The sequence below is a fragment of the Panthera leo genome, chromosome C1 (assembly GCF_018350215.1).
Source record: "Panthera leo isolate Ple1 chromosome C1, P.leo_Ple1_pat1.1, whole genome shotgun sequence".
NCBI classification, from domain to species: domain Eukaryota; kingdom Metazoa; phylum Chordata; class Mammalia; order Carnivora; family Felidae; genus Panthera; species Panthera leo.
The window spans coordinates 72898593-72920557 of record NC_056686.1 but is presented as its reverse complement, the minus strand read 5'-3'; the positions used below and the strand labels follow the sequence as shown (position 1 = coordinate 72920557).

The window sequence follows — 21965 nt, the reverse complement described above, 5'->3', positions numbered from 1 at the left end:
GGTTGATCTATAATCCCATCCCTTTGGTTTAGTCTCAGATTTGAAATCCGTTCACAATTATATGAGAAACTTATGAGTTTTCTGAGACTAAGGGTAAGTTAAGAGACAACTATTCATATGTATGTATAGTAAGTTGTATATACCAGACTTCTGCCTGAATAGGTAATGTTACAATATGGTTGATTCAGTTTCCCTGACAACAACCCTCACCTACAAAGAAATAGTGATACCAGAAAAATCATGAGTAATGCATGAAGGAAAGAATGGAGTCTCTTAGCTTGTCAATCATACTTTGAATTGGGGAAAGTTAAACTTAAATGGTTATCCCAAACAGGGTTGTCCCACCCTGTCCTTAGAATCTGTGTCTTTCTTACAAGTGTGGCCAATTATTTTAAAATTTAATGTGTGGCCTTAATGTGGCCATTTAAATGTTGTACAGTTTTTGCTAACAAAAGGATCATCATACATTTATAATTTTGAACTCCTATATTATTTAGCATTTGATATTTATTAGTGAAGTACTAAATATGTTCCGATCTCCTTAGATTCAAAGCATTGAGTCTGCAAAACTAATGAAAGAAGAGCTAGAAAGTAGTTCATTCATGAATGTAACTTCACTACACTTGTCCTCTGTCCTGTGTCTAATGATTAAAACATAAGTAGTGTGTTGTGTTTTTTAAGAAGGTTTTTAAGAGCACTGGAAAGTGGGAATAATGCTAACATTTATTAAGTACCTACTGTGCCTTGGCTAGGAAACTAGATGCTGCCAGTACTTTTTCTCCTTTAATCCTCAGAATTTTGTGAGATAAATAGTAATTATTCCTATTCAGAAATTCAGAAGTAAGGTTGCTCTGTGCTGACATTTGAATCAAGATGTCATCAGACTCCAGAACACCTGTTTAGCATATTATGCCACCTGTCAGTAGGTGCTCAATAAATGCCAGAATAAAACCAAATAACACAACTGCATGATCATTCGAGATTTTTGTTTTGTTAAACCTGCTTTGGCAATAACAATTTCTTGACATTTGTTAAGCAGTTCATAGTTTCAAAGTGATTTCACTTTTATTGCCTATTTTAATTACCATGGCTACAAAACAAGTCACCATAAAATATAGTGGAATAAAAAAAATTGTTTTGCTTTTAGATTCTGTGGGTGAGCAGTTCAGACAGGGCACAACAGGATGAGTTGTATGTTCCATGGTGTCTCAGCTGAAAGACTGGGGTCTGAAATAATGAAGATTCTTTTCTCCTATGTCTATTGGTTGATGATGGTTGTCAGTTTGGGGCTTCAGTTGCTATCTACATGGGAATCTCCATGTTATCCCTCTAATTTAGGTTACCTTACAGTATGGTGGCTAAGTTCCGAAGTTGAATGTTCCAAGAGAGACAGAGGCACAGAATGTGGGACCAACAGCCATGCTGTTTCCTTTTTTATGACCTACCCTCAAATTACATAGTGTCACTTCTTTTGCACTCAGGTCAAATCCGCCACAAGCCCCTGCCCAGATTCATGGGGAGGGAAAATAGACTCCTACTCTGCGGTAGAGGACTGCCAGTCACACTGTAAGAACATCGTGTGGGATGATGCATATATGTTCGTGTGGCCATCTTTGAAAAATACAAATTAACCTGTGAAGTAGATCAAGCATATCACTTTACTAATGAAGAAATACTTTATTCATAGTAGAGTAGCACATATCTTAGGTGCCTCCCATAAGACTGGGATACTTGATCTATTTGAATATTATACACATCCCACATTATTACTGAGATAAGGTAAAAGATGTATAAAGTATCAAATTAGGGTATTGACTAACACAAGACCAGTGGGATGATCAGCATTTTGGGAGAGTATGCCAGCACTACTTAGTTTTTATATTGGCAGATGCCCTTGGATTTTGATCTACCTGGTTAGCTTAGAAGGTTGACAGACCACATACAGCTGGTGGCCCAAATCCAGCTAGCCCTGTTTATGTAAAGTTATATTGGAACACAGACACCCACTCACTTGTTATTTTCTGTGACTGCTTTTGTGTCGCCATGGCTGAGTTGAGTAGTTGCAACAAAACCATTTAGCCACCAAAACCTAACACAATTACTAATCTGGCCCTTTACAGAAAGTTTGCACACCCTTGGTCTAGAAGATGAACCAGTTGCAGTCAAACAATCTGAAATTCCTCTAGACTTGAGGCTGTAGTTTTGACCAATTCATTTGTTCAGTACACATGAGAACTAGCACAAGTGCTATTAAAACAGGTAACTTAATGCTTGCCCTCAAAAGAGTTCACAGTACTAGGGAATCAGACAACTCTAGATTCACATAGTACAGTGTCATGAGTGGCACCATCTTAGACCTATGCACAGATTTCTTCCTCTGAAAAGTACTATGGCTAAAGATAGGATCTCATACTCCACCCCCCAGAGAAGGCTTCCTGGAAGACTGATACTAATCAGGTTCTTGAAATAAGTTGAAAAAGGAGCCTTAGATGTAAGAAAAGTTTGAGCAAATGTATGAGTGGGAGTTTTATTCTTCCAGGAATTTGTTATAGCTGAAAAGTAGAATGGGATTGGAGAAGTAAAGAAAGGTAGGACTGGTGGTGACCATTAAAACCGCTGAGACAAGAAATGATTTGAGAGCTCTTTAAGAAACAGAATTGTCAAAACTTGTTAATTGCTTGTAAGAATGGTGAAGAATGTCGAATGTAGAATGACTGACCTCAGCAACTAGGTGGTCAGGGAAAATGGTGCCATTTTACTAAAATAATTGGATACATTGGGAGGAATAGATTTAAGCAGAAAAGGTAAGTTTCACTGTTGGAGTTTTTTTTTGATTTGCAATGCCTGTGGAACATAATGAAGTTGGGTAGGCTGTTGGCTTTGGAAGTTTGACACTCAAAAAGACTCAAGAGTTTTCAATAAGTGGGTATTTGAAGCCTTGGGAAAGATACGGTCATCTATAGAATATATGTAAAGCAAAGAAAAAGCCAAAAATAGAATGGGAAACAGAAGTGCTTAAGAGATGCATGCATAGAAAAGGAAGAAGGAAGACAAGCCCATGGAAGGAACAGCTAGAGCCAGAACAGTTTTGAATGTCTTTGCATTTAATGATTTTTGGCAAGTTTAGTCAAGTGGTAGGATCAGAAGCTGGACTATAGTAACAATTCAGAAATGACAGAAGGTGGGGGAAAGTGGTTAGAACCATAAGGTTTGAATACACTGAAGAATTGAGTTACCGACTAAATTAAAATCCCTGTGGAGATGGCAGAAGATAGACTCCAAAGCACAGGTAGAGAGGCTGACCTTAGGTGAAGATATACCATATTCACTGAGACATGCATGAGACAATGGATAAGGGATGAGAACAGATAAACCCACTTTTGCCGGTTGTTTTGATGGGTTACATAACTCATTTCATTCCTCTCTACTGCAATCTCTTTTATGTAAGCATTATTGTCCTTGCTTTATCAGTGAGGAAATTAAAGCTGAGGGAGGTTATCTTGCTCAGGGTCACAACATCTTTTAAGTGATGGAGCTGGTACCTAATCCCCAAAGTTCATTTCTTTTTTTTTTTTTTTTTTAATGTTTATTTTTTAGAGAGAGAGAGAGAGACAAAATCACAAGCAGTTTCCACACTGTCAGCACAGAGCCCAGCGTGAGGCTAGAGCTCACTAAACCATGAGATCTTGACCTGAGCTGAAATTAAGAATCGGACACTTAACCGACTGAGCCACCCAGGTGCCCCCATAGTTTTATTTCTGATGTGCTCCTGCTCTTCTCCATCCTCTTCACCTTTCTCCTGCTAGATGTGAAGGAAGAGAAGTCTAGAAGTTAGTATTACTCCATAGACCCATATCAACAGGGGCATTGGTTTATCTTCTAAGGAAATTCCTTTTCAAAAAAAAGTGAGTGTTTAGTAAAGGTATTGTATGTAATATACACATCATAAAGAAAGCATATTACTTCATATTTCAGCTAAGCTGAAAAATAGCACATTTTTAAGAAAAAAATTGTGAGGGAAGTAGGAAGAGCCAAAGACTCATCTAAGGTTATAGAGTTCAAAAATATTTAACAATTTGTCTCTAAATGAGGCATTTCGGAAATTCATCTCCAGTGTGTTAGATTTGGATAACCCTAGTTTTTCCTTTCTGGGAAGTTGTGTGATACAAATATGGAATAATGTTTTATTTCTCATTTTTTTTTATTTTCAGGTGTGTGCACTTGGGGCAGAGTTTTCATCGGAGGCTTGCAGAGAGTTGGGCTTCTCCAGCAACTTACTCTGCAGCTCTTGTGATCTTCTTGGACAGTTTAACCTGCTTCAGCTGGATCCTGACTGTAGAGGATGCTGTCAGGAAGAAGCACAACTTGAAACAAAAAAGGTATTGTTTTGTAGGATCTCTCTTCCATTAGTTGGTGTAGTTGAGATAAGGTGAAATACTAAATTGCTTAATCAAGTTAAATATAAAGACGTCTCTAGCTTTTACATTTTGTATTTTTAAAAACTCAACTGATTTCTGTCTGGCCCACTAGATCAATTAAAACAAACAGGAAGGAAAAGTAAGATTACATACCAGGACCTCATTCTATCATGGTTGTTCAGCAGAGAGGTTGCCGAATTATTGTAGCATGATTGGATCCTAAAGTCCTCCAGTCTTCCTAACTTCTGGCCACATGATGACAAAGAAGAATTAATTAGATGCTTATATTCATTTGTAAGAAGAACTCCGTCTTTACAATGAAATTTGAGACGAAAGTATAGCACCTATTACCTGGCACATAATTGTAGGCAGTAAACTATAACTTTTTATCTGGTTAACAAAGAAAATTCTTTGTTAATTTAGACAGCTTTGTGTTCATTTACACAGCTATCACTAATATTTACAGATACCTAATCTCCTCTTTAACACCTGAAAACAGCCAAGGATAGATAGTTATAACTGTCCAATAAAATCATCTATGTTTTGATTCATTGTTCAGATTAATAATGAACTCGCTCAATTTTTAAAGCTTTTCATCAAAGCCCTTATACTTTTTAAAATTAGAAGGTGGCCTGAAAAGATCCTTTATATAAACCAAATAAAACTGAATTAGTGAGTTCCCTTGTTCGGGGTAAGTAAAAAAGTTCACATCTCTGTGTTAGATTTCCTTTTAATATTCTCTTTCACTTGTACATACTGAATTCTATTTTGGGTGTTAGAGTTTAGAAAGCTTTCAGACTGTAATTCTATCTTATTAGGTAGTGAAGGTTTGTTTCTAACACGGAATATAGTTTTATAGTTCTAAAAAGAAAACAAGCTTTAAATGTTAATATTTAACCAAAACTTATTTAATATTTGATTTTTTTTTTCATTTTTTTAATGTTTCTTTTGAGAAAGGTGGGGAGAGAGAGTGAGAGAGAGAAAATCCCAAGCAGGCTTTGCCACTGTCAGCATGGAGCCCGATGCAGAGCTCAAACTCACAAACTATGAAATCATGACCTGAACCAAAGTCAAGAGTCAGACACTTAACTGATGGAGCCACCCAGGTGCCCCTTTAATATTTGATTTCTTAGTTGTGAACCTGAAATTCCTGGTGTCCCAGAAATAGGTTCCAAGCCTTCTGTGTTTTTTCATTTTCTTGATTCACATATACCATTGATATTTTTTCATGTTTAGAAGATTTCCATACATAGGAATTAGTCTTCACTGCATGTAGGTCGTGTCTAAACAAGAAGTTTTAAAAATTTGATTTTAAGTAGGGGCGCCTGAGTGGCTCAGTCAGTCAAGCGTCCGACTTTGGCTCAGGTCATGATCTCACAATTCGTGGGTTCGAACCCTGCATCTGGCTCTGTGCTGAGAGCTCAGGGCCTGGAGCCTGCTTCGGATTCTGTCTGTCTGTCTCTCTCTGTGTCTCTCAAAAATAAACATCAAAAAAACATTTTTTTTTAATTTTAAGTAGATTTAAAATGTGTGACTTGACTAGTTTAGTAAAACCCTTCCACTTGATTTTTGGGGTGTAATTTTTTTTTTTTTTTTTTTAATGAGCTATTCACATGGGACAAATTGAGGAAGGAATCTATATGTCATCCTCTAGTCATAGTGCTTTTATTCTATGGTTCATACTACTGCTTAGCCGACAACAATTCTTTCCTAAGATACCAAACTTACAAGAATTGAACAAGGAATGTTTTATAATAAACAGTGTTCATCACAGACAGTGTCTTATAATTAAGGGTAAATTGAGAGGTTCTACTTTAAGTGATATCAAATATTCCTAAACTGTAAACCAAGTGCATATAAACTCTATTTTTATTTACTGCCCTTTCTCAGTAATCCTCCAATAGTATACTATTTTTATGTTATACTTTTACTAGAATCAAACTTGAGTCACACACTTCAAATTATATTCCTGTTCAGTTTTCATCATTAATTGTGTGGTATCTTGATAATTCTGACCACTTACAGCTCAGCAGTAACCGTAGGCAAGTAGTCTTCCAGTTAGTATGCCTAACTAATTACAAGCTGAAATGATTATTGTATGTAAGTACAAGTGGGTCTTATGCTAATATGACTTTATGCTGTTTCCATTGTATTTTCTTTACTCCTTACTCCTAATTACTACAATATACTTCTCATTAAGCATTTGCTAGCACACTGCTGCACAAAATTGATGAGTGGTTTTCTTTAAGAAGCCTAGTGGAACCAAAACATGCCAGAAACTCTTAGAAATATTGCTGGACATATAAAAGTATTTCATATTGGACAAGGCATATTAGATGCAAACCACATTAAAGTATAGAAGTAGTACTTAATTTAATGTGTGCAGTACTGCCCTCTGGATTACTGGTATAAGATCATCGGTAAATATGTGCAGTATTTTTTTCTATCTTAGCCCTGGCTTAAGGCTTAATTTTGAAATCATAGTTGGGATGGCTGAGTGGCTCAGACCTTGATTTCAGTTCACGTCACAATCTCGTGGGTTTGTGAGTTCAAGCCCCATGTCGGGCTCTGCACTGACCCTGCAGAATCTTCTTGGGATTCTTTGCTACCCTCCTTTGCTCACATTCCCTCTGTCTCTCTCAAAATAAATAAACTTTTTAAAAAAAATTTTTTTTAATGTTTTATTTATTTTTGAGACAGACAGAGACAGAGCATGAGCAGGGGAGGGGCGGAGAGAGAGCAAGACACAGAATCCGAAGCAGGCTCCAGGCTCTGAGCTGTGAGCACAGAGCCCTATATAGGGCTTGAACTCACAAACTGCGAGATCATGAGCTGAGCCGAAGTCGGACGCTTACCCGACTGAGCCACCCAGGCACCCCTCCAAGTAAATAAACTTTAAAAAATTACGAAATCATAGTTAAATTTAGTTCTAATTTAAAACTAAAATTTAAAAGGAAAAATCTGTAATATATAGACTAGTGCCTTACATTAAAAACATTGAAAATACTTAAATACATTTGTGTATGTATGTAAATCATTGTGAATGTAAATTCTTTAGGAGAGAAAATTGTAAATGTATTCATCAAACAGGAATGTTTTCCTAATTTATATATAAGTGCAACCAGAATATTCATTTTGGTTCTTGCTTAGCTGTATGCTTTCCAGAGCTGATATGTCTTTCCAGAGATGAGGCTAATTGTTTTTAGTAATGCTTACTCATTTCACAGGCTAAATTTAGCCTTTGATAGCCAGAAGTTTGCTTTAAAAAATAATAATAATAACAAAACTTAATAGCATAGGATGTCTTTGAAATCCCTTATCATTCTACAAATGTGTACTCCATTATTTTTATTTGATCTTGTTCTCCCCTACCCATTTTAATTATAAAGGACCTACTAAACATCACAATACTAGCTAGAATGAAATTTTCTTTTTTTTTTTGGACAGTTGCTATTTATTACTTGTTAAATGTCAGTTCAAATATCGCTTTTTCAGACCTCATATCTGTCACACCTTTACTACTTTCTATGCATACATCTGTGGTGGCACTCATGACATTGTAAAGAAACAATCTCTTTTTTTAAATTATATCCTACTTTGGACTATGTTAAGTCTTCATAGAATGAGATTTTTTGATAAGCTGTTTTCCTACTAATTTTGCTCATAACTATGTACCTAAGTACCATTTACAAACAAAAGGATGTTGGCTTAATTGTGAAGGGTGTACTAATTTGTAGTTTGAAGAAAAAACATAAACTAATGAAAGAAAGGATATGTATACAGTTAGTATTTACTAAGTAGCATGAGTAACTTCAGCTTAGTCCATATGTAGAATCTTTGGATGGAAGGGAAGGGACCATTGTTTTGTTTTGTTTTTTCCACTACTGACTGGCTTTCTCCTTGTGGTGGGACAGCATAGTAACTGCTAGTTCCTTAGTGTTATATCTTTTAACTCTTCCCATGAGAAGGGGATTAATTCTTCCTCATTTACTTTTTTTGAAATATTTCAGACAGGGATTTTTTTCTAGCTCAAGTTCGGTCACTGACTATTAACTAAGATTATGGAATAATGTAAGGCCAGTTGGCTCCCACAGCAGCTATGTGAAATGCTGCACTGGGGCACAGACAGATGAAGCAGTAAAGAGCAGAGACTAGGTAAGCAATCTCATAGATAACTTACTTTCCCCCCCCCTCAATTCCTAGAGTAAACAAATTCTACTTGGGCTGTCTTTAAAGATTTAGCTCGATTGTCCCCCCCCCTTTTTGGAAGGCTTCCCTAATTTCAATTCCCTTACTTATCCACCACTAGCACTCTCAGGTTATGTTAGCTGTACCTCTGTATTCCCAAAAACACTTGAGGATACCTTGATATACACTTAACCTTCACTATATTATTTTGCTTTTCTCTTCCAGTAAACTATGCTGTTTGAAGTCTAGGACAGTTTATTTCTGAATCCACAGGCTTTAGCATTTGGTATTTCATAAGTTTTTGCCTTTGAATGAGACTGTTTTTACTAAGTTGGAAAAGTTGATTTTTTTTTCATTAAACATGTATTGAGAGCTTTTTATATACCAAACACCTAGACAGACACTATTGATACAAATATTGAAGGGCAGTCCCTACAATCAGTGGGGAGGTAGACCAGTAAGCAGGTAGGTAAACCCGAAGTGATAGGTGTGGTGTGCTGGAGGGAAAGGAGACAAAGCTCGGAGGAGGTGAAACATAATTTGAGAATTGACGGAAAATGTACCCAGGTGAGCAGAAGAAAAGGGAATCAAAGTGGCATCTCTGGCTACAGGAGACTGGGACCCAGTACAAGGTGGCAGGTGAGGAGTCCAGAGGACAGTCCTGAGACCAGGACATCCTGTCTCACAAGTCATGCCAAGAAGTCTGGACTTTACCTTAAGGGCTGTGGGAGCCATGGAAGTTTGTAAGCCAGGGGGTTATTTGATCAACTATGTATTGGTAGACAGAAAAAGTAATTTAAAATATATATATATGTATATACACACACGCCGAAAATATACTTGAACTTTGTCGACACTTGTGAAAGACTTTTTCATATATTTCACTTACACATGCTGAGTATAAAAAATGAGATTTGTCTTTGTTGGCAGTTATCCATTTATAACACTTTAGTTATTATCATCGAAGTGTAGATCTTTCATTTGTTTATTTTATTTATAAGGGCTTCGTAAACATCCCAAATGTATCTAAAAAGAGATGTTAGTGAGCACAGATTTCAGGTGATCCCAGTCTGACTGCTAACCTTAATAGGTATTTTTTTCAAACCATACATGACCATCAGATTAAAAGTTTCCTGGGATTTTCCTGAAGATAAGCATAGATCAACTTTTTTTCTATAAAAAATTTTTTGGCTTCCATTATCTAAGATTTATAAGATTAAATGTAGTATTCCAATAGATGGGTTATTTTTCTCATCTTTTTATAATCTTTGCAGTTCTGTGAATTTGACCTTGATTAAGGAAGCTGGGTGCTTTTTTCCTGTCTCCTCATTCATTTAAGGTTTTCACATCTTAATGATTTCAGCTTCTTCTGGACGCAGTTATTGTAGAACTTTTATATTTCTCCTTAATTGTATGCCTCTATTTCCATAGCTAGTACCTGTTCTCTTTAAGATCTTGGTTCATCAAGATGCTTGTAGTTACACTGCTTTTTCCTTTTTCCTTCAAAATATTTTATATTTAATTATTATTTAATTAAATCCATTATTTTGTTGGTTTTTAGTACTTCCTATTCTGCATTTATACCTACCTTATCTCTGAGCGATCATTTTGAAGATTTGGCTAATGACCAAACCAGAGTACCTTCTTTTTTAATTTTAATGTTTATTCACTTTTTGAGAGAGAGAGACAGACAGAGTGTGGGTGGGGGAGGGGCAGAGAGAGAGGGAGACAGAATCTGAAGCAGGTTCCGGGCCCTGAGCTGTCAGCACAGAGCCTGATGTGGGGCTCGAACTCTGGATGGCGAGATCATGACCTGAGCCGAAGGTGGACGCTCAACTGACTGAGCCACCCAGGCGCCCACCAGAGTACATTCTGAGAGAAAAAAATCAACTTACCTGAATTATTAAAAAATACGAACCAGTAAGCAAATGATTTCAACTTAATTTGCTGTTCAATCTTGATTGTATCAGGAAGGAGTTTAGAGTGGTGTTTAAGAACACAGGCTCTGGAACCAGACTATCTAGGTTCAGAAAGTGCTACTCATCTGATGATCTTGGACAAATTACTTGATAATTCTGATTATTTCCTCGTTTATAAATTGGAGATAATAGTTACTATCTCATAGGGTGGTTATGAGGAGTAAATGAGTTTATAAATGCACTGCTTAGAATAGTCCCAGCATGTAATAAATCCTAGGTAAATAATTGGGTCTGGTGGTGGTATCTGATTTGCTGATTAAAAAAGCAAACAAGGGGCTCCTGGGTGGCTCAGTCCATTAAGTATCCAGCTTCAGCTCAGGTCATGATCTCGTGGCTCATGAGTTCAAGCCCCGCGTTCAGCTCTCTGCAGACTGCTCAGAGCCTAGAACCTGCTTTGGATTCTGTGTCTCCCTCTCTCTCTCTGCCCCTCCGCTGCTTGGGCTCTGTCTCTCTCTCAGAAATAAACATTTAAAAAGTTTTTAAAAAGTTTTTTTGAAAAATAAAAATATAAAATTTGGAGGACTCCAAGAATAGAATTATAATGATTGCTCTTGGCAAAGTAGGATAAAATAGTTAAGAAATACAACATGAACTATTAGATTTGCCAGTACTAAAAATTAGCAGCAAAATTTTCTGTTACTCCACTTTTGAGCTCCTGAATCAGTTGAATCAAGAACAAGAGGAAATACAATAACAGAATTGGTAGTATGAAAACTTACCGTTTGCAATTACTTGTTTATGTGGAACAACATATAGAAATAAATTGTCAAACATAACCATAGGTTTCAAATTTTTGATTGACGTATTTTAATAAGGAAAAGACTGCAAATACGAATTTTTTAAATGCGTACCGTTTTCATCATTATTAAATGCATATAAAAATTGCATTTGAAGAGAAAAGGTTTTGTTACTTAAAAAAATTTCAAAACCATTATAAAGCAAAGCTTTTTCTTAGGATAAACCTATTCCAGAAATTAATTGATACCCTTTTAAAAATCCGTGTAGAATAAAATATATTACTGGCTTTCAAAGTTTTTCAGATGGTAGATCAGATTGAAGCTATGGGATTCTTTGAAATAACATTATAAGAAAGTAAAGTGTATGTTTGTAATATAAAAATGATTGCTTTGTGAACAAACAAGTCATTGGACTAATTACAAGTATTTTTCCTAACATTCCTCTGCTACTTACATTTTTGATCTAATACATGGTTATGGATTTCAAAGGTTTAAGAAAATTCTGGAAGAGAAGAGCTTAAAAGTGATTTTTAAAAATTCTACAGATTGAGATTTTTTTTAATTTGAATTTTGGAACATCTTGGTCTCATTCGCAGAATACAAGTAGAAGCCTAGTCTGCAGATCATCAATTTATACCATTACTGGTTCTGGAAAATAGCTCAACAGTTCTGGTATTTGATAAAGGGCCTTTATTTTCATCTAAAAATATACTAGTCAGATAATATTTGAAAAATACTTATCTTCAGTAATGATTACACTAGATTTGAATAAATGGACCTAAGTAGTGCATAAAATAATTTTAAGAATATAGTTAGATCCCTTCGACTTCCCCTGCATCCCTTCTACTCCATTACCTAATTAGAGTTAGACTAACGTAAATTGACTAGCTTGTATAGTAACATTCCCATTTTCTACGTGTACAATACTCTTCTTTTGACATTTATATGCACTCCCAGCAAGCCAGAGACAGTAGAGAGGAAATATTAATATCTACAGTTTATTAGAAGTTTATCCCCTTCTTTTTACAAAAGTTTTTGAAAGAGTTGAATTTTTATCTCAGCTACTAGTTTTGTGACTTTGAGTTAGCAAGTTGCTCTGGAATCTTCAGTTTTGTTGTAGTAATTACACTGGCTTCCCTCTGAGTGTTTTTTTATACCTTGGTTATATGCTAAGTATCTTACCTACATTATTTAATCCCAACAACTCTCTAATGTAAATACTACTGCCCCTATTTAACAGAAAAGGAAACTACGGTGTTATCTGTCCAGAATTACCAAGCAATCAGGTGCCACAACCCGGCTTCACCTCAGGTCTGTTTGACTCCAGAGCCCCAAGTTTTTAAAAACCTCTATTCTATTTTCCCTTTCATCTTGGAAATATGAATAGTAATACCTACTTCACAGACTTACTGGAAGAAAATGAATGAGTTAAATATAAAACACCAGACTGACTTTTTGAAGGTCTCTTTTGCATTTATAATTAACATAATTCCATTGGTAGTTTTTATTTTAAATTATTAAATCTTTACTTTTCAGTTTACCATAGACTTTAATGACTCCCATTACTTGTTTTTTTCTCTCAAGGATATATTGACAATTTGGCCTAAAGACCCAAACAAACATTTTCAATAATATTTCATATAATATTTCATAATTCAGGGAAAAGAACATCAAAACATTTAGTTACATTCAATTTACATAGAAAATCTGTAGCTGGTTTGAGAGTAATTTAGAAGTCAGCTTAAACAGCATTATTCAAGAAAGTGGCATATTTTAAGCTTTAGCCTACCTACTACTGGTAGAGCTGCTACTGGTGTGTAAAACATAGAAGGATGAAATGGAGGTTAAGCTAACTGTGCGTGAAATTGTCGCTAAAGAAATTTCACAGTTACTTAAAATAGCTTCTCTTTTGTAGTGTGTCTGTAGCATCAATACATGAGCTATTTCTTCAAAGGAAACAAAAATATGTCTTCAGTAGATTATTCTAATTATAGTATTAAAACATTATTCACAAAGCTTTTTTTTAAAGATCTAAATATTTGGCAACAGTTCTAGTTCAGTGAAAGAATCACTAAGACTCCTACATAGCAACGGTACAAAATAATAACACAAATATTTACTTAATAATAGCTACTAACATTTGTTATTATGTGAAGCTGCTGTTCCAAATCCTTTATATTAATTAATTTATATAATCCTCACAACAACTCTGAGGTAAGTGCAATTATTATCCCATCTCATAGTTGAGTCTAAGGCCTGGAGATCTTGCCTAAAGTCATTCAGCTAATAAATGGTTATAAATAATGTATAATTTATGTAGGAGAAGTTTTAAAATATTTTATGTAGTTATTTCATTGAACTGAAAATATTAATTTTTTAATGTTTTCTAAATGTGGCATTTCATCTATATTCAACTAAAAAATAAGGGGCGCCTGGGTGGCTCAGTTGGTTAAGCGACCACCTTCGGCTCAGGTCATGATCTCGCAGTTTGTGAGTTTGAGCCCCACGTCGGGCTCTGTGCTGACAGCTCAGAGCCTGAAGCCTACTTCAGATTCTATGTCTCCCACTCTCTCTACCCCTCCCCTGCTCATGCTCTGTCTCTGTCTCTCAATAATAAATAAATGTTAAAGAAAAAAAATTTTTTATGAATGAAGAAAGAGAGGGAGGGACAGAGGAAGGAAGGAAGGAAGGAAGGAAGGAAGGAAGGAAGGAAGGAAGGAAGTCGGGAAGTCGGGGTGCCTGGGTGGCTCAAGTCAGTTAAGCATCTGACTCTTGATTTCAGCGCAGGTCATAATCTCAAGGTCATGAGATCGAGCCCTGTGTTGGGCTCTGTTGTGGGCATGGACCCTGCTTAACATTCTCTCTCCCTCTTCCTCTACCCCTCCCCGGCTCACTCGTGCGCGTGTGCTCGCTCTTTCTTTTTCAAGTAAATAAATGTAGTCAGTGTTTTAGGTATTTAACAAGTTCGGATCAAGGTTCTATCTATGCATATTAAAACATTTTGTCACATTTGCAGATTACCATATTTAAAAAGGAAATAAACCCTTAAAGTAATTCATGATCGAGGCTGACTTACAACTACATTTCTAGACATACCTACCTCAGAGTCAAAATAAACTTTGTTTATACCATAAATATTTCTTCTTGGTATGGGCTTTGAGAATGTCAAAATAAGACAATAGTCACTGTCATCGAGGAGTCAGGTAGAGAAATAGGCATGGAAATTGGGCTGCTAGAATGCATTTGGCAGGATATTTTACTGAACTAACGCATAATATCCAGTGTTATGAAGGTAACCGCTAAAAGAATTAGGAATAAGCTAAAAGTTGAAAAGAAGACAATAAATCTCTTTAAGTTGATATATTGAGAACTGTAGATATAACCATGTTAATCATTACTAACAGAAGAACTAAAAACAGTTTAAAAGTTATTGAATGGCAGGTAGGAGGCAGAGGAAAATTTTTACTTCTTTTATACCCTTCTGTACAATTTCTTCTTTATTACTTCCAGATGCATTGGTTTCCTGAAAGAATTCAGTGAAATGCATGCTGTAAACAAAATACACTTATGTGCTATGAACGCACACAGAAAGAAGGGCATATAACCTTTTGACATTTCAGGTAAATATCACCACTTGCTTATGTAGAAGTTGCTGTTTGTGATAACATGGAAAATAACTAGGAGAAAACTAGTGATAAGACAAAGATAGTGAAAAGGCAAAGTCATGAAAAAGAGGGCCATCTCAGGTAGCTTGGTTATGATGAGAGAGGGTGCTGGTTAGGAAGGTAGGGCCTATGTACCTTGGTAAGAAGTTTGGACTCTGTTCTATAGGCAGGGGACAAAATTAAAAGATTATAAACAATGAACCGGCGTCAGATTTGTATTTTAATTACATTCGTTGTCAGTGTGAAGGAAAATTGATAGGACAGAGGGGAATACGGTTGCCAGAAAAATATATTGCTGTTTTCCAGAGGCAAGATAAAAGGGCTTAAGCCAACATATTGGTAGTAAAAATGGAGAAGGGACAGATCTAAAACAGATTTAGGCAATAAAACCTTCAGGATTTATTGATTATACTGGATTGGAAGGGGGAATAGGTGAGTAAAGATGCTTCCCATGTTCTTATTTGAGAAACTGGTAGCCTCAACAAAAGAAGACTACAGTAGACTTCAGCTATTTGCATGGTAGCCCCCTAAAGGCAGTAGTTGGGGATGAGAGAAGGGGCAGTAAAGAGGATAACTTTTCATAAAAGCATACCCCGTAGGTACAGACTGCCTTTTCAGTTTTCCTTCTGAAGAGGTGTTAAAAGTTTTAACTTAGAAGGTCATAGATTTTATCTGAGTACCTTAATGAAATGTAAAATTGATAGTGTGCTTGTCAAAAAATAAAAGGTGTTGAATGGTCTAGTTTCTTTTGTTCTGCTTTCATATTGCCATTCTTAATATTTAAAATATTTAACCTTCTGGATTATTACAGCTTTATTTTTGTATCTTTTTACGATAAGGAGATTACCTTCTTTAGTTTTAATAGAGTGCAACCATAATGTAGTTTGTGCTGGTTGTGTTTTATATTTCATATATTTGTAACTTTTTTTTTAAGATATTTGTAACCTTTCTTAAGGATGATCATAATTGCCCATTTTATGACAAATAATGATGTTCAGTTTTGACATGGTAGTAACACCAACAGAATTTAATTCTCTTTTGAAAAGCAGCTTTTGCTACCATATATAGCACCTTTGTGGTCCGTTTTTGAGGCTATTGAATGTTTGGATTTTGAACCATATTTTGTCTGGATCTCAGTTTTTCAAATCAAGAAGAAAATGTATTGAAAATGTATTTTTCAAACATTAAGGAGCAAAAAGACATTGAATTTTTTATTGGGAACTATATACTAAATAGCCGTTTTCTAAAATATTTTTACTTTACCAAGGGGCTAGTTGGTTTTATTTTAGAACTACTTACTAAGATATTCAAGCTGGAGCACCTGGGTGGCTCAGTCAGTTAAGCATCCAACTTCAGCTCAGGTCACGATCTCACAGTTCATGAGTTCGAACCCCGTGTCAGGCTCTGTGTTGACAGCTCAAAGCCTGGAGCCTGCTTCGGATTCTGTCTCCCCCTCTCTCTCTGCCCCTCCCCTGCTTGCACTCTGTCTCTCTCCCTCTCAAAAATAAATAAACATTAAAAAAAATTTTAAGATATTCAAGCTTAGGCTCATTTTTACTAATTCTTTGGATATTTTGAGCTCAGGAAATCTAGTGGTGGTGTGTCAAGTCATTTCATTTCATTCTGTGATGTTTCCTAAATATCAGTAGAATTGAATGTGTTGTTCCCAGATGATGCCCTTGGGTCATTCATACTGGTGGCTGAAATGTAAAGGGGGAGGGGGAGTATATCTGTGGGTGTATTTGTTTTCAGGTGACAGTCCAGTCGTTACAGTTTTACCTCTTGGTTATGAAATTCTCTTTGTTTTAGGTACATATGCAAATTCTGTTATTAATCACAATACTGAAAGAAACCTTGTTCTTTTTTTTTTTTTAATCAGATTTCATATTTGGAATGATCTGATTTGGAGTGTGATGTCAAACATTTTATATTTTGGTTTTTGTTTCATTTTGTTTTAAAACATTTTTATTGAGCTTTTCAGTGGAACAATGATTGTATGTTAATGAAAGATTCCCCTGGTGTATTCTTACTTCCTTGGAATTTAATTTAAATTAAGGTTGATGTTAGCTTGTTTTCTAGCTTTCTCAATCTCAGAGCAGAAACTAAAGATACAAAAATAAATAGCACTTTAATACTATAGTAGAATAAGCTTTAAACTTAGGGAGCTTCCTTAGACATGGTCATTGCTTTGTTTTTTCAGAGTTCATTAGAAAGCACCTAAAAATAAATAGTGTAATCTCAGGGATATAATGTTAGAGAATTATCTTTACCAGTTTGGTTTTCTATAATTGTAAAACTGAACTTACTTCCCTAATCCTCCATATTCATTCATTATTCCTTTGCAAGAATGCCATTAGTCAAAGTGTATGAAAGTGTCAACACATAAACTATTTGCCTTATACATCTGCTGCTTCAGTGACTTAAAGTGAAATCTTGATCAAAGCTTTACTACTGGATCTCAAAAACTGTAGTACCCTAATTGTCCATGTGTAACTGTAACTTGTTTCTAGCACTCTGCACTTTAAAAAAATATCAACAAATATGGGAATGATAAAAAAAAAATACCAAAAACTATGGGAATGATTTGATGATGAATAATGAATTAAAATTTAAGACATCAGCAGGTCACTAAACGTATAGTTCTGTTGAAAATGTTTTTTCTTGAGAATTAACTGACCAAATTTTGCTACAAGTAGCTTCGGTGTGGTGTATTTTGTCCTTCATATAAAAGAGTAAAGTTAACTTTAAGAAATTACACTGGATGCAGTTAACCATTTGGAAGAATGGCTTATTTAATATATTTGAGTGCATCATCATTGTTTTTATTTAAGAGCTCTAAATAATGCACTCAGTTCTAATTGTGTTATAGCCATACTCCCTTATTTTTAAATCCCTACATTTTATTTAAGGGCAAGCCTTCAGTAGACCTATAAAATAGTGACTCCCCCATATCTGAATTTTATTCAACTGTTAAAAGTTTTTCCTTTTGTTCGTGTAACATTAGAGCATTTTCTTCATATTGCTACTTAATATTCAAAGTTTTGTAGTTTTTTCTGAATGTACCAAATTGTATTTATACTAAAGCTTTGCCTTTAAGAGGATTTCAAAAATAAGAGTATATGGCTGCAAGCAAGGCTTCGTAAGGGAAGAAAACAGTATTACAGCATTTGTCTTGCTTTGGCCAATGCCCACTAGGTTTACCTTTCAGAATTGGTTAGTCTCCTGTTTGGTCATTTTGCAATTTTTGCCTTATTAATACTTGAGTATAGTCCAAGGCAGTGATTCTTCTCTCTGTCTGTTCATTACAATTGCTTGGGTGTCTTTAAAAGTCGTAACAGTAATTAAAGTACTGATACCAGGATCTTATCCCCAAGTATCCTAATTTAATTTGTCTGGGATGGGTTCAGAGATCAGTAATTTTCCTGTTTCTGCATGTGTCTAGTTGCTTTTTAATGTACACTTGATATTGTGATTTATATGTTTCTAGGTCTCTAGATTATATCATCATGTGTGAAGAGCATTGGATTTTGCTCTTGCATACTGTTACACTATGGGTGAATACCTTGATCTTATGGAGTCTTGGTTTTTAGCTTTGTTAAAGAGTGGTTATTCCGGTTTTTTCATTAGTACTAAGGTGAATTCTTTAGCATAGGCTTAGAAGTGGCAGATCGAGTTTAAATGAAAAAGCCAAAGGGGTTTGCCTAGCTCTACTTTCTAGCACAGTGAAGCTGTTGAAATTTTTGTCCATCTCTTATGGCCCATAGAGAATGTTGTCTATCGTTATGTCTAGAATTCTTAGCCTAATATAGTTCAATAGTTCTTAAATGTGCATTTTTTGGGGAAAGGCCAAGTTTTGAAGAGAATTTATTCACAGATTTTGGGAGTATCCCCTTTTTGTGGCTCCCTCCATTCTTTGATGTTACCTTCAATTTCCAGCTGCTCTGGCATCACTGAAGTTAAATTTTTGATTTCTCAACCCAACAACACTTGTTCTTATTTCTTATGAGTAAGAGACTGCCTTCTGGGAAAATTAGTGGAGGATGTCTGACATGGAGCGAGTTTACGGGTTTGTCGTGGTAGTGCGATGGCAGAAAAGTTAGCAAATTCAGAAAATTTACATAACTCAAAAGTGTCCCCTTTGTTCATTGTTATAAATTAACATGTCATAATCTAGTTATCTGGTGAGAAACTGTATAGACATTTTTTTTTTACTTGCCTGTTAATTTGAACCATTTTGTATAGCCACATAGTTATACTTTAATTACAGAATAGTTATCACCACAAAATTAAGATTTTGGCTGTTTTCTGTATATGAAAACCTCATTATAAGCCCTAACTAAAAAAAAATTTAAAACAAGAGGTTGGCCAAGTTGGTATGTGAGGGAAAAAATTATTATATTCCAATAAATTATTATTCTCTGATAAATTATTATCAGAGAAGTCTTTCTATAATCAAAAGGAGTATAACTTTTAAAAACTGGGAATAAACTGAGGGTTGATGGGGGGTGGGAGGGAGGGGAAAGTGGGTGATGGGCATTGACAAGGGCACCTGTTGGGATGAGCACTGAGTGTTGTATGGAAACCAATTTGACAATAAATTTCATATTAAAAAAAAAAAGAAGTATATTGTTCCAAAATATTAGGAAAATTTATGAATCTACAATTGAGATACATATAAATAATAATCTTGGTAATACTTAAAATATCTTAAATTGGGAAAAAATCAGCACACCCAAAGCTGAAATTTATTTTAAGAATAGTAAAAGTCACTTGTTTTTTCTTTTGTTTTTGATTTTACCCATTCTGACAAGTATAAGATGATATGTCATTGTGGTTTTGATATGCATTTCCCTGATGATTAGTGCTGGTGGGTAGCTTTATATGTCTGTCTGCCATCTGTGTATCTTCTTTGAAAAAATGTCTTTTCAGGTCCTCTGCCATTAAATAGATTATTTGGGGGTTTTTGTGTTGCGCTATAGAACTTGTTTATTTTAACAATATTGATTCTTATCCATAGACATGATAGGTTTTTTCATTTTTGTGTGTCCTAATTTCTTTCCTCAGTGCTTTATAGTTTTCATAGTACAGATATTTCACATCCTTAAATAAGTTTATTCTGAATATTTTATTTTCTGTTGCAATTATAAATGGGATTCTTGATTTCTCTTTCTGCTTCTTCATTATCAGTGTGTAGAAGTGCAACAGATTTCTGTACATATTGTATCCTGCAACTTTTGAATTCATTGATCAGTTGTAGTTTTTTGGTGGTGTCTTTAGGGTTTTCTGTAGATAGTATCATTTCATCTACAAATAGTGATGGTTTTACTTCTTTTTTACCAACTTAGATGTCTTTATAACTTTTTCTTGTCTGACCTCTGCAACTAGGATTTTCTATACTGTGTTGAATAACACAGTTATTATACTAAATCTAAATCTGCTTGTTGAGAGTTGTTATCATGAATGGATGTTGTACCTTGTCAAATGCTTTTTTTTTTTTTTTTTTTTTTTGTACATTGAAATGATCATACAGTTTTTATCCTTTGTTTTGTGAATGTGGTGGATCACATGGATTTGTGAATATCGAACCACCCTTGCATTCCTGGAATAAATCCCTCAATCATGGTGAATAGTTTTCTTTTAACATATTATTGGATTCAGTTTGCTAATATTTTGAGGGTTTTTGCATCCATGGTCATCAGAGGTACTGGCCTGTAGTTTTCTTTTTTAGTAGTGTCTTTATCTGGTTTTGGTATCAGGGTAATGCCTCATTGAATGAATTTGGAAGATTTCCTTCCTCTATTTTTTGGAATAGTTTGAGAGGAATAGATATTAATTCTTCTTTAAGTGTTTGATAGAATTCATCTGTGAAGCCATCCATTCCTGGACTAGTTTATTGGGAGTTTTTTGAATACTGACTCAATTTCATTACTGGTAATTGGTCTGTTCAAATTTTCTATTTCTTACAGATTCAATTTTGGACGTTGTGTATTTCTAGGAATTTATCCATGTCTTCTATATTGTCCAATTTGTTGGCATCTCTTATAATCCTTTGTATGTCTGTGGTGTTGGTTGTTATTTCTCCTCCTTCATTTCTGATTTTGAGTCTTCTCTCTTTGTCTTGATGAGTCCTGCTAAAGGTTTATCAATTTTGTTTATCTTTTCACAGAACCAGCTTCTGGTTTCAATGATCTGTTGTATTAGGGTTTTAGTCTCTATTTTATTTCTTTCTGCTCTAATCTGTATTATTTCCTCCCTCTTACTGGCTTGGGCTTTATTGTTGTTGGTTGTTTTTTTTGTTTGTTTGTTTGTTTTTTAAGCTCCTTTAGGCCTTAAAGGTTAAGCTGTTTGAGATTTTTCTTGTTTCTTGAGGTAGACCTGTATTGTTGTAGTCTTCTCTCTTGTAACAGTTTTTGCTGTATCCTAAAGATTTTGGATCATTGTGTTTTCATTTTCATTTGTCTCCATGTATTTTTTAATTTCTTCTTTGATTTCTGAGTAGACCCATTCATTGTTTAGTAGTATGTTATTTATCGTCCATGTATTTGTGTTCTTTTCAGGTTTTTTCTTGGTGATTTTCATACCATTATGGTCAGAAAAGATGCCTGATATGATTTCAGTCTTTTTGAATTTATTATGACGTGTTTATGGCCTAATGTGATCTATTCTGGAGAACGTCCCATGTGCACTTGAAAAGAATGTGTATTCCACTATGTTTGGATGGAATGTTTTGAATATATTTGTTAGGCCCATGTGGTCTAATGTGTCAATTATAGCCACTGTTTCCTTGATTTTCTGTTTGGATGATCTTTCCATTGATGTAAGTAGGATCTTAAAGTCCCTTACTACTACAGTATTACTGTGTATTTCTTTTCTTATGTCTGTTAATAATTGCTTTATGTACTTAGCTGCTCCCATGTTGTGTGCAGAGATATTCACCACTTTTATATCCTCTTGTTAGAAGTAACCAGTGTTGGCAAA

At 35.0% G+C, this 21965-nt stretch overlaps 1 protein-coding gene across 2 annotated transcripts in view; it reads left to right on the top strand.

Moving 5' to 3' along the window:
- SELENOF (selenoprotein F) overlaps positions 1–21965 on the top strand; it is a 54688-nt gene that overhangs the window by 4476 nt on the left and 28247 nt on the right. For both annotated transcript variants that reach the window (XM_042952527.1, XM_042952526.1), the window contains exon 2: positions 4212–4379. In XM_042952527.1, the coding sequence (XP_042808461.1) occupies positions 4212–4379 (168 nt within the window). The remainder of the gene's footprint in view (positions 1–4211; positions 4380–21965) is intronic.